The following is an 18278-nucleotide window of genomic DNA, read 5'->3' as shown; positions in this document are numbered from 1 at the left end:
CTTTAATGTCCCCATATTTAGTCTTCTATTAAGCAATATTCCAAAAGAAAAAAAAAATGCAGCAAAAATATACAAGTGCACTTAAATCCACTCACATTACAGACCATAAAAAATTAAAATATATTTCCTATTGATTATGCACAACAGAGTCAAGGGCAGCAGCCAACTGACCTGATAATCTAATAAACTATTTAGAAGTTTTCCGCCTCAATCAGAGCTTTGGGTGAGGTGCACGCTCAAGCTATTCAGCATCACAACTATACTTAGCAGAAAGCCACTCAAATGCTGCTGTCACTTTGGCACTTCTAGAGAAAGAGCGATCATGTTGATAGGTTTTAGCTTAAAAGGGAGGCTTTTTATGAGAGATTGTAAATATTGATTTCACTAACAGACTCAGAGCAGTTTATGAGCTTGGGTACATAACACCACCCTTTTCATTTATATCACTGAGTTAGATTTCACTGGGGATCCAAACACCCAGGGTTTTTCAGGAAAGTCCGGAAAGACTCCTCGGGCAATAATACTTTGGAGATTCTTATTTCTTGCTTCTAGGAGAGCTCATATTTTTTGAGAATTTGAATGACAAATCATTGCTTAAGAGACCAGAGTTCTAATACATTTTTTCTTTCTATGGAGCTAGCCAGCCACTCATCCAGAGAGAAAGCTTCTTTTCAACTAAAGTATCCAATGAATATAATTTGAGAATCCACATGGTGGTGTACCAGGGGCTGGAATGAGTTACAAATGTAGAAAGAAGCCCTTGCCCTCAGAAAAACCTCATGTTTTCAAGAGAAATGGAGGAGGAGAATGATTAAGCACATGTAGGTACACTAGTGTTTACACAGCAGATGCAATATACATACACACCCAAATAAGAAAGTTCAGTATTTTTTTTATGAACAGTATGTTAGGCTCAATCTGACGTATACTGAATTTTCATCATGCGTAGGTACTAAAGATATGTACCTCTCTTACTGCTGTAATTTGGTCACATTTTTTTCAAGTTCTTACTTATGGGTGAGTGGATGAGAGAGTATTAATCTGGTTCCAGAAATAGGAAAATAAATCCAAACCTAAAAACAACCGGAAAGGAGACAAGTAACCTAAGGCCAGTAGTAAAACTGAACTTAAAAGAGCCTCCAACTAGATCATATTTTGAGCTCAGAGAAACAAATAGTAATCTCTTTTAAAGAAGAATTGCCATAAATAATAGAAGCTGGGAATATCTTCTAAGTCATGAAAATTACTGACAATCCAATTTATCTTCAGATAAATTAAGGGAAAATGGATAACTTCAAACAAATTTCAATACATAACATACACACACACACGGTGGGGGAGGGGGGATTCTACCTTGTATAAAAGCAAATATGTAATGAAATCCACAGATAGCTTTCCACAAACATAGGTAAGTGTGCTTTCTTTAGAAAAGGAAGTGCTCTGGGGACAGTTTCCTTTAAATTTTGGATTTTTCACAATAGCATTTTCCCTTGCGATTCACAGACTTACGAGTGAGAGGGAAGGGTTGTAACTTACTGCCTTAATTAACTTATGTTAAAATATAAAGCACAGATTGGGATGAATTTTTTCAATTCAAGGGTAACTAAGCTCTATATACCTGAAACCTTTTTACATCAGAGTATATGCCACACTCAATTTGCTATCTGAGAATTAAATCCCAAGATTCACCTCTGAGCATCCCCACAAATGTCTCTGGAATGCTACAATTCCCTTCCTGAATTCAAACTCCAGAAACAACTTCTGCAGACAAACCCAGTCTCACCTAGTCTTCACGTACCGCATTTACTGAAACTGTTCTTGAACTTGGGCTTAATTTTTAGCATGCACTACTTCTTAAGGTCACAAGTTTTATATATCAATTAAACGTTTAGAACACATTTGCTTTAAGTCATAACAGGCTTACAAATACCTTTATCTTATTCATACTCTAAATTTGAAGACCTGTTTCTATACGTTTGCCTAAGAATACTGAGAGTATAGTTTTAGAATCTGTGCTCAAGGAAGTCCTTTTACTCCCTTGACAATTTTCTAGTTCATAAAATCAGCTTATTAAAATTAGTGTTTAACACTAGTGTTAGAAAGGCTTAGTTTCAGAGAGAATGATCATACCTTATAACTATAAATGCTTAATCGTTATTTCCCATTTAAAATGTCTAGAAAGTCCCCTAGGGAGGATCAGTCTTCACACAGAACAGTCACCTGAAAGTCTTCCTACTGACCATCAACCTACGTTACACCTTTCTTCATATTGAAGAGGCTTCCCTATTCAGACTCTGATTATTTCCCTCCTGTTTTCATTAATCACATTCGACTCTTCCCGTCACCAAACTACTGTACCTGTGGAGTTTTTATTTTTCATTTGGCAACCTTTCTGTTGATTATACAATCCTCTGCCTTGTTTTACCCAATAAAGTTCCTATCTGTGTAGAGGGAAGAACCTATGGTCATTATTTTACCAGATAACCTTGAAAGACAAGATCAGCCTGATACTCTACCCTGCCTTAGAACACAATTTTTTCTTTTTTGCTGGAATGGTAATTTTTCATTTTCAACGAGTTATGCATCTTTTATCAAAACTTAGGCAAAAGTAGCTGAAGATGTCAGTCCTGAACTGACAAATGATATCTAAATACTAGTACTAGATACACTATTCAAATTAATTAACAGATGTGTGGATTTCCCTTCCATTAAACAACCTGTTTAGAAAGTCTAATCAAAATGGAGTTTAAGAGAGCAGAAATTAATATAACAGAATTAGTAATAGAAGTGTGTGTAGCCATTCTGTTAAGAGTTTCAGAGTCATAAAGGATCTAGATACCCGTATAAGACACACTCCCCTCTCTAAGAATAAAGAACTTTCAACAATCATCATCTTGTGCTCCACATATTCAATTGATAAAAATTTATAAATCAGTCTTAATGTAATAACAGTATGCAATCATGGGAGAAATGTGAGCTCTTCATTGTAATTCTTAACTAAGTCTTAGCCTCTGTTACATGGGTAAAACCAACTGAAGTGCTCTAATCAATTTTGATTACTTACAATGGCAATTTTATTAGAGATGTCTATGGAAGGGTCCCTTTAGGGTTCCATTTAGGAAAATAGCTTTGATTTGGGGGGAAAAGGTAGAGAAATAGCCCAGAAGACTCATGAATAGCTGTGGAAACAGTGGTGAGATTAGGAACAAAGAAAATTCGGATGAAGAGTTAGGTGACGGAAAAACAGAACACCATTTTTGGAGTATGTGGATGAGACCACTAATTATGACTATTGCCATAAAGTAACTGACATCCTCCCAACATTACACACACACATACACACACCTTGCATAATATCATGATTAATCAAATTATATTCCAAGATAATTTAAAAACCAATTGGATTTAATTTTGTAAACATTAGTATTGCTAATATTACCAAGTCATTCTCGGCACTCCCTTTAAAAACCAATTGGATTTAATTTTGTAAACATTATTATTGCTAATGTTACCAACTCATTCTCAGCATTCCGAGGAGTGGCCAAGACTCCTATTATCAATTCTATTATATTAATTTCAACCCTCTTATCCTCTCTTCTGAACTTGTAATAACTTTTTATGAGCTACTATAACAAGAGAATGACTTCAATTTCAACAGGAAATAATGAAGGGGATACTTTTTCAGCTTTTTAATTTGTTGCTTCATGCACTTTACCTGATTCTTGAGATCCAATTTGGGACACGGGCGCCCTCCATTGTAAGGTTTTTCTTTCAGCCACTTGGATCGAATTCTCACTCCAATTCCACAAGATGAACTGCAAGACCCCCAACTAGACCAGTCGCTTAACTTGCAATCAAATGGGCAGGGGCTGACACACTCTTCCTGAATATAACCTGAAAGGAAAAGATTAAAGGGAGCAAAGTTTGATCAAAATGTACTGTTCAAATTACTTTGTTTCCATTATCACAGCTCAGATTGCCTAACAATATTGCTGCAGGGATTTCAATAAACAAACAATAGATTGAAGGGACAGACACATGGGATCACCTCTGCATTCTAAATTTGCACTGTTTACTTCCTAGGCAATTCTGGGATTGAAGGAGTAGGGAAAAGCGCTTTCTGATAAGAGGAACTGAAGGAGCTCAGGGCTAGTGATAGCACCATCCCCCCCACCCCAGGCCTTGGGTCCTGCAGTTCCCAGTCTGGGAACAGAGGGCATGACAGAGTCGATCTTAGCGCCTGTGCTCTGCAAGGCTTTCACAAAGAAAGATCTTGATTCTCACTTCTACGCAGTGTGACTTGGAGGTGGGGGGGCATGAAGAGTGGACCACAAATTAGGAAGAGCAGGATATTACTGAAAGACGAAGAGGAAGAGTGAGAGGTTGTGTATGAGACAGTGGACTGGAATCCAAGAGTACGGGCTGACATACAGATGCAGATGTTCCCGCTTTACTAGCTCTCGCTCCTGTCCTCACCCCACTTCTTGCTACAGCCTCTCTCTGGATGATTCACTACCACCTCCGCCGATCACTACCAAGTAAGTATTTCCAATTGTGGTCTCTCCACTAAGTTCTGTACCACCTACTGATCCACTCTAACCGGATGCCCAATTACCCTAAATTCAACATGTCTAACACTGAGGCCATCAGTTTCCTCCTAAAAGATTCTAATTCTCTTGTATTCCTCATCTGAATTAACCACAACATACCTGATTTCTATACAATGGTGTATATGTCTGTATAATCTCCTCCCCTTGACTTTGGGCAGGACCTGTGAATTACAGGAAGTCAGCCCCATGATTAAGTTACAGTAAGTGCCAAAGGGGAAGGGAATGCAGAGATACTATTAACATGACACGTGACTGATTCTGAGTTAATCCAAAGGGAGATTTTCCTGAATGGGCCTGAATTCATCAGGTAAAAACCCTTCAAAGAGTGACTGGGCCCTTTTTGTGAAGAAGCAAATTCTCCCACTGCCCTTGAAGAAGCCAACAGCCACACTATAAAATGCCTATGGCAAGGCCACATGGCAGGGGGCTGCAAGCAGCCTCTAGGACCTGAGGGTAGCTCCTGGCTGTCAGCCAGCAAGAAAACCTAGAGCCCTCTAGGTACGTGAAGATGAATCCTGCCAACAATTCCAAGGGAGCTTGGAAAAGGAGCTTTCCCCAGTCAAGCCTCTGCTGAGACTTAAGTCTGGGCTCACACCTTGACTGTAGCTTGGTGAGACTCTTAAGTAGAAAATTCAGAAAAGCCACAGCTGTACTCCTGACCAGGGGAAACAGTGATATAATGAATGTTTTGAGTTGTTACACCTATAGGAATTTGTTATGCAGCCATTGAAAGCTACCAGATAATCCAAAGTAAAAGTCTCATTTATCTTAGACCTGCCTCCATCATTTTACACATCTATCAAAAGGGGTAATAAGTTCTTATGTTGAAGCATCACAAACATGTCCCCGACTCTGTAATTCTTTTGTTAGTCCCTGGTTCAAGATCATACTGTTTCTGGCCCAGAATACTGAAATACTTTCTCTGCTGGTCTCCCTTTCTCCTCATCATTCTCTTTCAGTATAAATTAGTCACTCTGACAAAGAAGTTACCTTTCTAAAATACATAATACCTTAGGCTATCCCTTTTAAAGCCTCTGCTAATTCTCCATTGCCTTGAAAATAAAGTGACAACCACTTCTGAAAAACTGTAAGATTCTTTATAAGAGGCTCTAAACAAGGGTTTTCAACTTTGGCCATAAACTATGTTCCCATTGTCCAGGATGTACTGTGGACCAATTCAACCAAAATCCCAGAGGATGGGACCTAGGCACTGGTAGTTTTCAAAGACCCCCAGAGAATTCAAATGTGTAATCAAGTCTGAAAGCCACCTCCCTGACTTGTTTTCCTCCTGCCTGCCCCTCTCCTGTATCTTGAAATCTTTCCATGCAGATGACTTCATCTTCTCCAATCATATGCATGCCTTTCCTCATGAAAAAAACTCTGCTCTTCCTCTAACCAGTTTAGCCTTACTGGTTCATTATTTCAACTACTGTTTTGCTAGTACAGTTGACCATCTGACCCCATTGCTCCTAGTGCCATGCCAGTCTGCCGAAACTTCAAACCTAGACTGGTCTGTTTTCCTACTCTGTGCTTAATACTGGACACCAAGCAGAGATTAAGGCAGTGCTAATGCCGCACACTGCCTGGTGATTCTTCTGAGCGTGCTTCTCACTCCTGTTCCACATTATGGCTTTTTCAAACCTTCTCCACCTGTCTTCAAATTTTTAAGATCCCAACTCTTCTTTCCCAGGAAAAAAAAAAAAAGGAAACAAATGAATAGGCACTCCTCCAATTTCCTATGAACGCATCTGTCTACATTCCCGTCTTTTTTCTTTCCTCCTCACATTATAATGGAAAAGGCATCCATTTCTTGTCTAAGGCCTGTTTTCACCACTGGGTATCTCTGCAAGCTTACTCGCTCTCTAATTTTACAGCTGTATTTCTCTTATGTTAATATGAGTAAGACTTTATATTCCCCACATGACACTCACTGACGAGAGAGTACAGCAAACATCTAAATCATCAGGAAGGATCCTTCTGGGGTTGGAAAAATTGCTCCATTTAAGGTTGTTAAAAGACTAATTCTCTATTGTTTAACAGGGTTGTAATTCCACGGCCATTTCTAGGGAGCTTTGATGGTTAATTCAGTATGAGGAACATAATAAATGCTAAATACAGAATGAAATACAGGCCACAGGAATTATTTAGTTTACAGAGAAACTGAGTCCAAAATGATTCCATTGTTACTGAATGAAAAGAGCAGGACACTTTTCATGGTGTAGCTGCTTCAAACATGAAATTCCAGGAGACTTCATATAAATAACTTTAAAATATCTGAGTGCCCATTTTGATTCTATTTTAAAGCATATTTTGAATTAGGTGGTTTTTTAATTCAACGAGATTTTAAATCATTTTCATCTTTACTTGCATATTGAAGGATTTTAATTAGAGAGTCTCTTAGCAATACTGTTTTTCTTTTCTTTCCCCATGATAAGATATAAACCCAGAGGAGCTCTATGAAAGTCAAGGTCATAAATTCAATAAGTATGCAATAATTTTGAAATTCAACAGGTCTAAGCAATAGTGACATTTACTTTACAGGAAAGTTATTTTCCTGCTGGAGTATACCCCAAAGGAAAGCCCATAGTGAGAACCATTAATAATTGCATGTTCTTATACCTGCCTCATAATTGAAAGGATTAGTTTTACCCACATACTTAATGCTTACAACTTCTGGCAGCAGAATATGATCAAATGTGACTACCTACAAGGTTAACCTGCCGTAAGAGAATTCCAATTCACTTCACCAACAAACTTCACTAATGTTTTCAAAACTCATTTACATAAAATATACCACAGACTAGCTTCACTGGCAACATTCATAAATCTAAATCAAATTGCTATGAAAGAAGCAGTTTTTCTACTGAAAATATTTTACACTGTAATTTATATGCAGAACATATTGCTTGGACCATCACATTACTTGGCCTGGGAATGCTTTCGTGCTATTTTAGAACATGAACTTAGGTATGAAGTAGTCATTACAGAATTATCAACAGGGAATACATCCAACATTGTGATTCTGTAAACTATATACACTATATATATAGGTGTTGATATTATAAAAGTATCTGTTGATATTACAAAGATGAGACGAGTAGAATCCACTAACAGAATCTCTATGTCACAACTGAAGGAATTTATCTGTTGACTTACACCCAATAGGGCTGAAGCCCAGGAACCTGGAATGACTTCAATCTCTCTTACCAACCCCCAAACACTGCTCTTCAGTGCAACAGATATAGGGGAAAAGACAGCTCTCTGCATACAGTGGTCTCCTTGATAAAACTACTTTCCAGGGTATTACCTGCTGTGCATTTTTTTTTTCCCTTCAGCATTCAAGCCTTCCCCCGGCCCCTGCCCCAACCACTACTCCAGAAGATACTGCTTTGGAAAATGTGAAAGAAAGAAATATTGACAATATTCAGCCTGAGGAAATAATTTCGATTAATTTACTGATATATTTTCCTACTGTGTAAATTAAGGGCAAACATCCTTCTAGACAGTGAATGTTCTATTCACTGACACTGTGCTGAAATAATAAACAATACCAAAAACAAGAGGGAAAAGAGAAAGAAAATGCCATCATCTCCTTCCTACTTCAAAGGGAAGATCTGGGAGAGTGCTGTGAGTTCAAACGACATCATGTCTTCATTTCTCAATATTTAAAGAATTATTATTTCAATTTATACATTTTAGTTCTACTGTTTATCAATTAAAAAATTCCATACTAGAACGTATCTGATGACTTAAGCCAGAGTGATTTAAAGTAGATATTTGTTTAGGAGGGTGGGGAAAATATGGGGGCAGATGTTTTGACATGGTTGTAAGAAAGAATCTAAGAAATTAGATCAATACTTTGCCACTGTTCTCAAGGGAAACACAACTGTTAAACATTTATTTAGAATCTCAATCCATTAGTGTGTGGATATGTAGTGCAAATTCACTAAGACTGCCAGCTTCTTTGGTGAATTTCTATTTTGGCCTGAAGACTACTTATAGATGGCAGTTACATTCTTTCAAAGATGGTTCCAACCTTGTTTAGACTTCTGTGGGTCCTGAGAGGGGAAAACCACCTAAATTATTATCTCCTTTTAAAATTCAGAGTCATTAAAGTAACATTTTTGAAAATACTCTCTAATAGAAATATCTCTACTGCATATATAAACACCCATCAGCTTAGACTCTCTAATATTAAACCACTATAAAATCATGTTTACGGTATTACAAATAACCAAGAGTTTTTTTGGACCCGTAACCTCATTAGATACCTAAATATAGCTGAATTAGAAGTTATACAAAGTTCGAATAAACACATTAATTGTAAAGTTTTCCTGGCTGCCTTAAAACTCAAGTACTTCATAGCATGATTATTTATTAAATTTTATTATATCTACTAGAAAAAATGTCATGTAATTGTTAACCAGTTTTCTTAATTAAAAAATATAATTTACTGGTGAAATTTTAGATAAGTGATTCAAAGTCATCAAAACCAAAAGATTCATTTCATAGACTGGTCAAAATTAGATTTGAATCCAGACTTGACTGAGATACACAGCTCACTATCAAGTAAAAAAAAAAATTATTATGATGTCAGAATGTTCTCTTTAGTACTGGAGTGACAAAGTAGAAAATAGACCCTGGCCTTAAAAAACTCAGTTTGCTAGTGAGCAGCCTTATAAAAAAAAAAAAAATGGTATAAAATCAACGACTTAAATTACATGATACAAATGATATACATATACAAATGATACAACAATTTCAGGTAACAAATGAATTCTGGCTTCAAAGTTCTAAACATGTCATGTGAAAATATTTATTGGCAAAACTGTGGAAGACACAAGTTTTTGACTGATTGCTCAACATGGTTCATCTGCTATAACTAGATGTATCAGTGTCAATTTAATCAACCAACCAAATCATATAAAGAACCGATCTTTTAAATTGACTTGTCCAGGCAAGTTATCCATAGCCGTTCACACAGACAGAGTTTCTGCATTAACAACCTCGTGCAAGGTTCCTCTGGGCAGACAAAAGAGGCATTTTGCTCCCAAGATGCTGAGGATGTTAGGGACAAATGGAATGCTCTTAGACACACAACAACTTGAACTCTTCAATTAGGACTGTATGTACCAAAGCAGCTTTTATCATTACTGTGAATAAATGCTGTTAAAATTAAAGTGACTGAATGCTTTAACCACATAATAAACTTGGCATTTGAAGCACTACATAGATAGACTGTTGACAAGACAATATTACTGGGTAATTGTTAGAAGTGTGGCTGCAAAAGCCTGTCGAAAGTCCTCTCTTTATATCTTCTTACCCTGAGAAAATCTTGACTTAAATTACACCAGATGTTCTTTACATTTTCTTTAGAAGTTCTGAAAGCTGATGTCGGAGCATGTCAGTGCTATTCTCATCATGCTGTCCACACTATTCTCCAAAGATTTTAGATTTTGCTTCTGCACACATAGTATGACAAAGCGTCTGTGCTCCCGGAAGTTAGGTGTGATCTTATTACTTGCTTTAGTCAATGAAATGTGAGCAGAAGTGGAGTGTCACTCCTAGGTGGAAGTTTTAAGAGCCTGAGTGTAATTTGCCCCACTCTTCTTTCTCTCTACCACAGAGGCCAAAGACGTTCCAGAGAGCAGCTGCTCCATCCTGGAGTGATGAAAAGCCACAGCCAATGCAGGACACACACGGATACTGAATGATCTGAGCGGCTTTCAACCCTGAGACTTAAGTTGCCTGTATCATTCATTACCACACTGTAACCTATCTTATCCTAACAAATCAACCTTGGCATAGGAAAGTGTATCTTCAGAAGTGAAGTAAAAAAACCCCATGGAACAACCGTTTATAGAATATTTTGAGACTCTATATATAATGTCCTGAGAAAATAAGATTGTGCTATCTCAGCAGTTAGCACAATCTAAATGGTAACACCATTAAATGAGAATGTGACTTTGTAAAAGTTGAGCCTATACATACATATTTCAGAAAACATTTTAATTTATTATTTTAAAAAAGGACTAGCGGAAGAGAGAAGCAAGATGGCGCAGTAGGAGGATGCTTGTAGCTCACCCTCTCCCACAAATACACCAAAACTCTCATCTACGGACCCACTCAGCCAACCAGAGCACCTGCTGAACTCCGATAGAACATCGCCCTCTTCGAAAGACAAAGACGCCATAAATCTGATAGGAGAAAAGGAAAAAAGAAAGAAGAAAAAGCAAAACAGTGCGGGACCCATTCCACGGGGAGGGAGCAGCAAAGAAGGACTGGTGCTCATTTGCTGGGTCTCCCTTCTCCAATGGAGAGGCCAGTGGGACAGAGGGGGAGCCTCCGAGGCTCAGATCTGCCCCAAGCACCCCTTGACTGACATAACTGAGTTAAATGGGCACAAAAGGTCCCTGCGACACCCAGCCTGAGACCCGAGCCGGCGGCTGGGGCCGGGGCAGGCGGCCCGAGCTGGGTGGAGGGCTGGGGCAGCTGCACTGAGGCAGCCCCGGGGGACTGCAGGGGGCTGCGTGCAGTGGCTGGGAAGGGATACAGAGCAGAACAACCTTGGTCCCCCATAAATTGCGAAAAAAGCAAAGCAACACAGCTGGTGTGCCCTGGGGGGAGGGGCGCCACAGCCTTTGTCTCCTCGGACCTGCGCCGCAATTACTGGCGCTTTTTGTGAGAAGAGGTGGGGCGCAGCCACAGCCGCCCTCTCCTCCTGTGCGAAGCGCCCGGGCTGGGGTGGGGCTGAGGCCTGAATCCGCACCCTGGGGTCCGCAACCTCCTGGGCAGGACTGAGACTTGTTTACAGCCCGAGGCAGATAGGATCTTTCTGCCCTGGCACCTCAGAGAACTCGCACAGCCAAGACAAACAAGGAGCTGAGATCTGGCCCAGAGCAGGGACAGGGCCATTCCGTGGTCTCCCCCGAGCCCGCCTTCGGAGCACAGACCTGAGGCGGAGCGGGCAGCTGCACAAAGCAGTGGAGCGACCCGGAGCCAGGAGAGGGCGGGTGGCCCACCGCCCACCTGGCAGGAACTCAGCACCTGACCATGGTGCTGGGAAGGGGTGCGCGCGATCAGCAGCATTGGCATCGGGAGGGGGAGTGACCCGCCCGCCCACTAGATAAGAGCTCAGCACCTTACCCAGTGTTGGGAGGGGGTGCGATCTGTCAGCCACTGGGAGCAGCATAGACAAGGGCGCCAACAGAGGGCCTCTGCAAATGGCAAGCTGACTACGTGAAACAGAGTAAAGACACAAAGATCTCTCAATAAAATCATTAAGAGCACACGTCTCCAGGAGAACTAGATAACTGATACTCCTTAAACCACAGCGCCGGAGAGATATGAGCAAGATGAAGAAGCAAAGGAACCACTCCCAATTAAAAGATCAAGAGAAATACCCTGAAAGCATTATCAAGTAAATAGACATTGATGGCATACTAGATAAAGATTTCAAAAAAGGAGTGATTAAAGTACTGAAGGAACTAAAAGAAATAGTGTTTAGAGACAAAATATGTCAAAAATGAAATAGAAGCTATAAAGAAGAACCAAGTAGAATTAGTAAACTTATTTGCTGAGATGAGAGCTGACCTAAAGGCTGTACAAAGCAAGCTAGATAATGCAGAGGAACAAAAAAGTGACCGTGAAGACAGGACAACAGAAAGCACCCAATCAAAACAGGTGAGAGAAAAGCAAATTGAAAACAATATAAGGGACCTATGGGATAATATAAAGCATGCAATCTACACATAATAAGGGTTCCAGAAGGAGAAGAAAGAACAAAGGGGACTGAAAAGATATTTGAAGAAATCATGACTGAAAACTTTCCAAACCTAAAGGAATCAGATATCCAAGTACAGGAGGCCCAGAAGGTCCCAAACAGGAAGAACCCAAGCAGACCCACACCAAGACATATGATAATGAAGACGGCCAGAGTCAAGGATGAAATGATCCTAAAGGCAGCAAGAGAAAAACAAAGAGTGAGTTACAAGGGAACCCCCATAAGGCTCTCAGCTGATTTCTCTACACAAACACTACAAGACAGAAGGGAGTGGCAAGATATATTCAAAGTCCTGAATGAAAAAAAGATGCAGCCTAGGCTCCTCTATCCAGCAAGGCTATCCTTTAGAATAGAAGGAGAGATAAAGAACTTCACAGACAAGCAAAATCTAAAAGAGTTTAGCAACACTTAAACTCATGCTAAAAGAAATATTCACAGGTCTACTCTAAATAGAAAAGAAGCAGGATGCTAAAAAATGAGAAACTCATAACTGGAAAGGAGATAACTGCCGTGAGTTACAAAAAGAATAAACACAAAATTGTAAAAGAAGACCTCTAAATCATTAAGAGTGGGAGAGGGAAGCAAGAAAAGCCACTGTGGAAAACAGTATGGAGATTCCTCAAAAGACTAGGAATAGACTTACCATATGACCCAGGAATCCCGCTCCTGGGCATATATCCAGAAGGAACCCGACTTCAAAATGACACCCGCACCCCAGTGTTCATAGCAGCACTATTTACAATAGCCAAGACATGGAAACAGCCTAGTTGTCCATCAACAGATGACTGGATGAAGAAGAAGTGGTATATTTATACGATGGAATACTATTCAGCCACAAAACCCGACAACATAGTGCCATTTGCAGCAACATGGATGTTCCTGGAGAATGCCATTCTAAGTGAAGTTAAGCCAGAAAGAGATAGAAAAATACCATATGAGATCGCTTATATGAGGAATCAAAAAAATATATATATATAAAACAGAAACAGACTCAGACATAGAATACAAACTTGTGGTTGTCAAGGTGGTGGGGGATGGAAAGGGACAGACTGGGATTTTAAAATGCAGAATAAACAAGATTATACTGTATAGCACAGGGAAATATATACAAGATCTTGTGATATCTTACAGCGAAAAAAAAGTGACAATGAATATATATATGTTCATGTATAACTGAAAAATTGTGCTCTACACTAGAATTTGACACAACATTGTAAAATGACTATTACTTAATAAAAAAATGTAAAATAAAAAAAAAGGACTAGTGATATGGATTATAAATCAAGGTCTGACCTTATGTGATCTAGAAAAAATAATCTTAATAGTTCAGTTTCCTCATGTAAAAATAAAAATGTAACAATACTTGCCCTTTTTAACTTCCTTTAATACTGCAAGGTCAAAATACAATAAGTAGGAGTTAGTGGAAAAATTAACATACAATATACATGGCATACTAGTATTTTACCACTACTGAAAGCTATAGAGCAAGGTAAAAATGTTTTTATGCTTATCCTGGTTTTGGTGCTAGTGATTGATAGAGAATATAATTCTGTAAAGATGATTTAACAGAAAAATTATAGGGTAATATTTTTCAAATTTGGGTGCCATTTCTCATTCTGGTTCATTTCCATGTAAATTAAAGGCTAGGATAACATTGACAAAATGAGAGATTCTGTCTGGATCAGTAAATCAACAGTGGTTTGAGTCCATTTCTGTCTTTTCAAGTCTGCTGCCACCAGCCAAGGCCAGATGCTTGTTCTCTCTCGCCTGAACTGTTATAATGGCCCTTACCTGACTCCAGGTGTCCAATCTCTTCTAATCCACTCCACGTCTGGGCCAGTGCCACATTAATGTTCCAAAAGCACAACTCTAAATAGATCATGGCCTAACTTAAAATAAATCATCTCTAAAGCACAGCAGAATTTTGACAAAAGGATAGACATGCAGAAGGCCATCTAGGCAGAAGAGATACCACAAATTAAATTAAGACGATGAGTGTGAACCCCAAATGTTCACAAGTCAATAGAGGAACCTTTTGTACAGGATTTGGAGGTTGAGGAGGGGTATGAAATTGGCTGTCAGGCAGGGCCACACTAGGAAGTCACACTGGAGGGCTTAGAAAGTTGATTAAGAATTTTGATCATTTTCATTATAGGTCATTATAAGGTACTGAATATAGTTCCCTGAGCTATACAGTAGGACCTTGTTGTTTACCTACTTTTATATATAGTAGCATCTACAAATCTCAAACTCCCAATGTATCCCTCCCCATCTCCTTTCCCTTGTAATGATAAGTTTGTTATCTGTGGGTCTGTTTTGTACATAATATATATTATATATACATATATGTGTGTGTGTGTGTGTGTGTGTGTGTGTGTGTGTGTATGAATCACTATGCTGTACACCAGAAAGTAACACAACATTGTAAATCAACTATGTTCAAAAAAAAAAAAAGAAAATCAGATTGCTAGAAGAATCAACTGAGTATCCAATAAAGATTTTGCAGAAAGCAAGCCAGAAAACCTTATGACCAATAAAGACACCACGTTTAATAAAAATAAATAAAAATTAAGAATAATTTTGATCAGTAATTCAGGTGTGCTATTGGATTGAATTAAAACAGCATGAGAACAGGGCATTTCTTAAGAGATGATTGGAAAATTCAGAAGTGACAAATGGCTAGACCTTAGGCTAAAAGACCACTAAATGTAATATCTATGTAGTACACACTATATATGATATACTGTTGTAATATATTGCTAGATGTAATATATATTATACATTATCTATGTTGTTAAATAATATAATGAAACATGATAGAATAGCTCTGAAAGGTACACATGGCTAACATATTGTCTAAATAAAACTGATTATTCACAACGACAAATGAATCAGTTCTTTAAATAGAAACTTCATTTTCCAACTATTAAGGCAGGTTAACATAACTAATTCTAAGAATCAGCAGTGGACAGTTTGAATAGATAGAAGTTTCTAAGTATCCCATGGGATTTAGAAATACACACGCTTAGACAGAACGTGTTTGTCCCTTTGCTTCATCTCATCAGTCCTTAAAGGAAGCTCTGACCTGAATCCAGACATTATACTGGGCTAGCATATGGGATTTATTTGTTATCTACCTGCTCATTTATTTTCTTGTTTATATACCTAAGGTCAAAAATTCAATATTGGGGCATTTCATATGAAAAATAAAGATTTCTGGCTTCTCTTGAAAAAGTGGAGGATCTGACAACACCTGGGTCCTCATTTCAGCCTGGCAAGAATAAGCGGTTATCAAGTAGCCAGGCCTTTTCAGATAAAATATGCCTTTGCTGTCCCTTTGGAGTCCTGTAGGTGATAATCTAAATTTCTAAACTAATAATTTCTCCACCAACTAAAGCAAAGCAAAAACTCAACGCCTAATTCCAATATAAAAACAGGTGAGACAGAGGCTGCTTGTACTGTAGGGAAACATGGAAGGCACAGAGACCCCCTGGTTGGGGCTCACTCTACTCAACATATGAAGAGATCCATAAGGAGTCTAGCTAGAAAGTTCCACCTTGGAAGAGGCCCACTCAAGAGAGAGTTCTTGAAGTTGAAACTTCATTGGGTGAACTGAGCTCTATTGCCATCAGTACCCTACATATCACTAACACCAGCATTTAAACGTAATGTCTCAAGGTGGCAACAAGAGACATTGAAAATACCTACAACAGCATGAATACCTAGACATGAGGTGGATGAAGGCACCCTCTATTCAGAGCCAACCTCCTCCAAACCCTGTAGGACGGAACCAAGCTCATTGAGGGACACAGCTGCTCATGGAGCAGACTGCAGGATGAAACCCTAATTATTTTTTATTTGCTGCAATGTTGGATCATCCAGACAATGATCTGTATTCATGAACAATGAAATAAGTTGTTAGTGTAATTTCTAAATTATGGATTACATGATGAAGAAAATTTACCTCCAGAAGTTTGTTTTGCCAAAGAACTGCATCTTTCGCTGAGATAATGCAGAAATCAATGTACTGGAATGAATTCACAGTACATTAAATTCCTTGCAAGTTAAAGTTACTATTAAAAAACCTTTGAAATATCGCCAAGGTATAAAATTAAATATGACCCCCAGCCTTGATTTATACTCTATGCTGATAATGGTGAAATTTGTTTCACTTACCAATAAATTTGTTCCCTAATGGATTGTGCATTAGCCAATCCAGAGATTTACATTTAGGCTTCTCCTGTCTTTTATGGACAAACAGATACCTTGTGATTTTATTTAATGATATTTAATGATACACCCGCTACAGGAATATAAGAAGTTTCAGAGGGAGGGTGAGATATTTAATTTTATTTGCCTCTAAGAAAACTGAAATAGTCAGCAATCTTCCAGTTACACTAATAGTGTCAAAGAACAGTGGATAGTTTCAACTAATCAGAGAGAAGACCTCTTAAACCAGGAAAAGTCTCAAGAGTGACCAGAAATCTCTCTCAGAAAACAAAAAGCAACAGAAAAAAAATGTAGAGATAAAGAAATGAAAAGCAATGAGAGGAAAGAGAGGAAGAAAACATTCTCAGCATTTAAAGGTTCTCAACTATTATTATTTTGGTATATTTTTCCTTATTTTGTTAAATTTCTTATCTTTAGTGGGATGGTTTTTTTTTTTTTGTAAACTATACTATCTTACCAGCAACCTAATGATCATATTGTAGCACAAGTTGCCATAAAAAGGCTATTTACATCATTAGTTGATTGGCCAATGCCTGGATAATTTGTCACTATTGGAAATAATAAACATGTGTAAAAGATAGAATACTATGCAGTGCCCCCAAAGGAATAAACAAATCTACATACAGAATAATGAATAGAGGCAATTAATATATTGACTAAGAGATATACTCTGGAACCAAATTGCATGGATGAGAAAACAAGCTCTGACATTCGTCGTAGAACAAGTTTGCGCAAGTTCCCTAATCTTCTTATCCCTTGATTTCGGTAACAGTAACATGGTAATAAAACTAGTATCTGATTAGACTGTTGATATAAGAATAGCATCAGTTAATAGAGAACACTTAGAAACAGGTACATATTGTAAATGTTCCATAAATGTTAGCTATCATTATTTATCAGGAAAAAAACTAAGAAACAGCACTACCAGGTGATTCAGCAATCCCACTACTGGGCATCTACTCAAAGGAAATTGATTCAGTATCTCAAAGAGAGAGCTACAGTCCTGGGTTCATTGCAGCATTATTCACAGTAGTCAAGACATGGAAACATCCTCATTGTCTAGCGACAGATGAATGAATAAATACTACACACACACACACACACACAGGAATATCACACAGCCTTAAAAAGGAAATCCCACCATTTATAACATGGATGAACTTGGAAGACACCATGCTAAGTGAAATAAGTAGACACAGAAAGAGAAACACTACATAATTTCGCTTATATGTAGAATATAAAATAGTTGAACTCATAGAAGCAGAGAGTAGAATGGAAGCTGCCAGGTGGAAGCAATGAGGTGTTGGTCAAAGAGTACAAAGTTTCAGTTGTACAAGATGAGTAAGTTTTGGAGACATAACGTACAGCACATTAACTATAGTTAACAATACTGTATTCTATACTTGAAATTTGCTAAGAGGGTAGACCTCAACTGTTCTTTCCATATAAACGCAAAAAAGGTAACTCTGTAAAGTGATGTGTATGTTAACTAGCTTGATTGTGGTAATTATTTCACAGTGCATATGACAACATCAAGCTGCACACTTTCAACATATATAACTATTATATGTCAATTATACTCCAATAGATATGAAAAAATTGGAACTACACTACAAATGTAAATTAAAACATAAGCTAAATAATTATATTTATAC

The 18278-nt window shown here is 38.2% G+C and overlaps 1 protein-coding gene across 6 annotated transcripts in view; it reads right to left on the bottom strand.

The window, feature by feature from the left end:
* The window catches only part of THSD7B (thrombospondin type 1 domain containing 7B), a 760456-nt gene that overhangs the window by 177402 nt on the left and 564776 nt on the right, over positions 1-18278 (bottom strand). For all 6 annotated transcript variants that reach the window (XR_012072540.1, XM_072960903.1, XM_015243953.3 and 3 more), the window contains one exon: positions 3716-3894. Coding sequence is in view for 5 of the 6 variants with exons in the window: in XM_072960903.1 (XP_072817004.1) it covers positions 3716-3894 (179 nt within the window). In the remaining variant the exon portion in view is untranslated. The remainder of the gene's footprint in view (positions 1-3715; positions 3895-18278) is intronic.

The sequence above is a fragment of the Vicugna pacos genome, chromosome 5 (genome assembly GCF_048564905.1).
Source record: "Vicugna pacos chromosome 5, VicPac4, whole genome shotgun sequence".
NCBI lineage: Eukaryota > Metazoa > Chordata > Mammalia > Artiodactyla > Camelidae > Vicugna > Vicugna pacos.
Note: the sequence above shows the minus strand (reverse complement) of the source record. Positions and strands in the feature narration are given on the sequence as shown.